The sequence below is a fragment of the Cicer arietinum genome, chromosome 4 (assembly GCF_000331145.2).
Source record: "Cicer arietinum cultivar CDC Frontier isolate Library 1 chromosome 4, Cicar.CDCFrontier_v2.0, whole genome shotgun sequence".
NCBI lineage: Eukaryota > Viridiplantae > Streptophyta > Magnoliopsida > Fabales > Fabaceae > Cicer > Cicer arietinum.
The window spans coordinates 2,739,887-2,741,595 of NC_021163.2; the positions used below are offsets into that span (position 1 = coordinate 2,739,887).

A 1,709-nucleotide genomic window follows, 5' to 3' on the forward strand; every position below is an offset into this window, starting at 1 on the left:
TCTTTGTGAAATAAATTAATAACGACGTGGAAAAGACACTTCAAAGTGAGGTTAGAAATTGCAATTGAATTTCAAAGCTTTGCAAAGCCACCACGTTGACCATCCAAATACAATGGACTTGAAACTTTTTCAATATGGTCATAGTCTTTCATTTCAGAACCTTCTTAACAAATAGCACGTGCCATTGAAGCGCACGTGATATAATAAGATTCTGTTTTTGCCCCCATTTTTTCAACCATATATAAACTCAAATTGAGTCCTAAACTAACCATGCATGCAAACAAACACAAATCAACCAAAATCAAGTTAAGCAATTCAATCATGGATAAAGAAGGATCAAGAGGAAGCGTCAAGGACGACGGTGGACATGTTAAGTATCGAGGCGTCCGATGCCGTCCATGGGGGAAATTTGCGGCGGAGATTCGTGACTCAACAAGACAAGGTCAAAGGATGTGGTTGGGAACTTTCAACACTGCTGAAGAAGCCGCTAGAGCTTATGATAGAGCTGCTTATTCTATGAGAGGTTCATTTGCAATTCTTAATTTCCCTAATGAATACCCTATGTCGGTTAATGCAGCAGGTTCTAGTGCCACTTCTGCTTCATCTTCTTCCTCTTCGAGTCATGCAAATGTGGAAGGCAGAGGAAGACAAGTGTTTGAGTTTGAGTATTTGGATGATAAGTTGTTGGATGAGCTTCTTGATTTTGAAAAGAAAAATAATAAGGGACCTTGATAAGCTAATATACTAGCTACTATTATGTAATGTTATTCATTAAGATAATGTTTACTAGTTTTATAAACTAGTAACTATGCGCATGTGTGTAATTCACCAAATTAATTAAATGATAGGGTGATTTAAAGTGAGTCTATATCATAACTATGTTTATGAATATTGGTGCAAATATTCATGTAACTTTGAACTATTATAGTGCATTCATTCAAGTAGTTAAGGGCTTGTCTGCATGTGTACTGGCCATGTCCTTGTTAAATTATTGAAATTTGTGTTTTTAGATCAAGCATTGTCCTCCTTCTTCATCATTGTTTTTATTTTGTCCTTTGATGTTAGACTCTGTTTCCCCTGCAGTGTACACATCCATTACTAAAAAATAATTGTGCCAACAAACATGTGCTGATAATACAAAATTCACCATTTCTTGTTGCTTCTTAGATGTATGGTTATAGTAAAAATTGACATGTTTCTCAACTATTATCACTCTAGCGGAAAAAATCAACCTTCTACCGATAAGATGTCGATATTATTATATTAGACGTTATGTTTTAGGTTTGAAATCGAAATTTCACAATTGTGTACATGAGTTTCTGATGATATTTACTATATCATTTATCGGTAGAAAAAAAAATCTAAAAATATCCATAAGATTGATGAAATGGATCTACTATTAATATTATAAAAGATTAATTTACTATTCAAGAATGTACAATATTATCAAAGTTTAATTTTAAAACACTATTAATATAAAAAGTTTTACTATATCGTTCCATTACAACCAAATATGTGTGTTAATTTAAGATAACGATTGATTAATAGTTTATATAAATTAAATTCATATTATTAACAATGGACTAGTTTCTATTTGATTTGATGTTTACATGTAACTTTTGAAAAATAGTTTATGTATGTTAATGGATTTTAATTTTGAAAAATATATTTCATGACTAATTACTATTTGATTTGTCGATATTTCTCTA

The 1,709-nt window shown here is 31.5% G+C and overlaps 1 protein-coding gene across 1 annotated transcript; it reads left to right on the plus strand.

Moving 5' to 3' along the window:
* The first annotated feature begins 274 nt into the window (after window positions 1-274).
* On the plus strand, window positions 275-1,015 carry LOC101488853 (ethylene-responsive transcription factor ERF096). The gene has a single exon (XM_004495260.4). It carries the CDS (start codon window positions 322-324, stop codon window positions 730-732), a length of 411 nt encoding a protein of 136 aa, XP_004495317.3. The 5' UTR covers window positions 275-321; the 3' UTR covers window positions 733-1,015.
* Window positions 1,016-1,709: the final 694 nt, after the last annotated feature.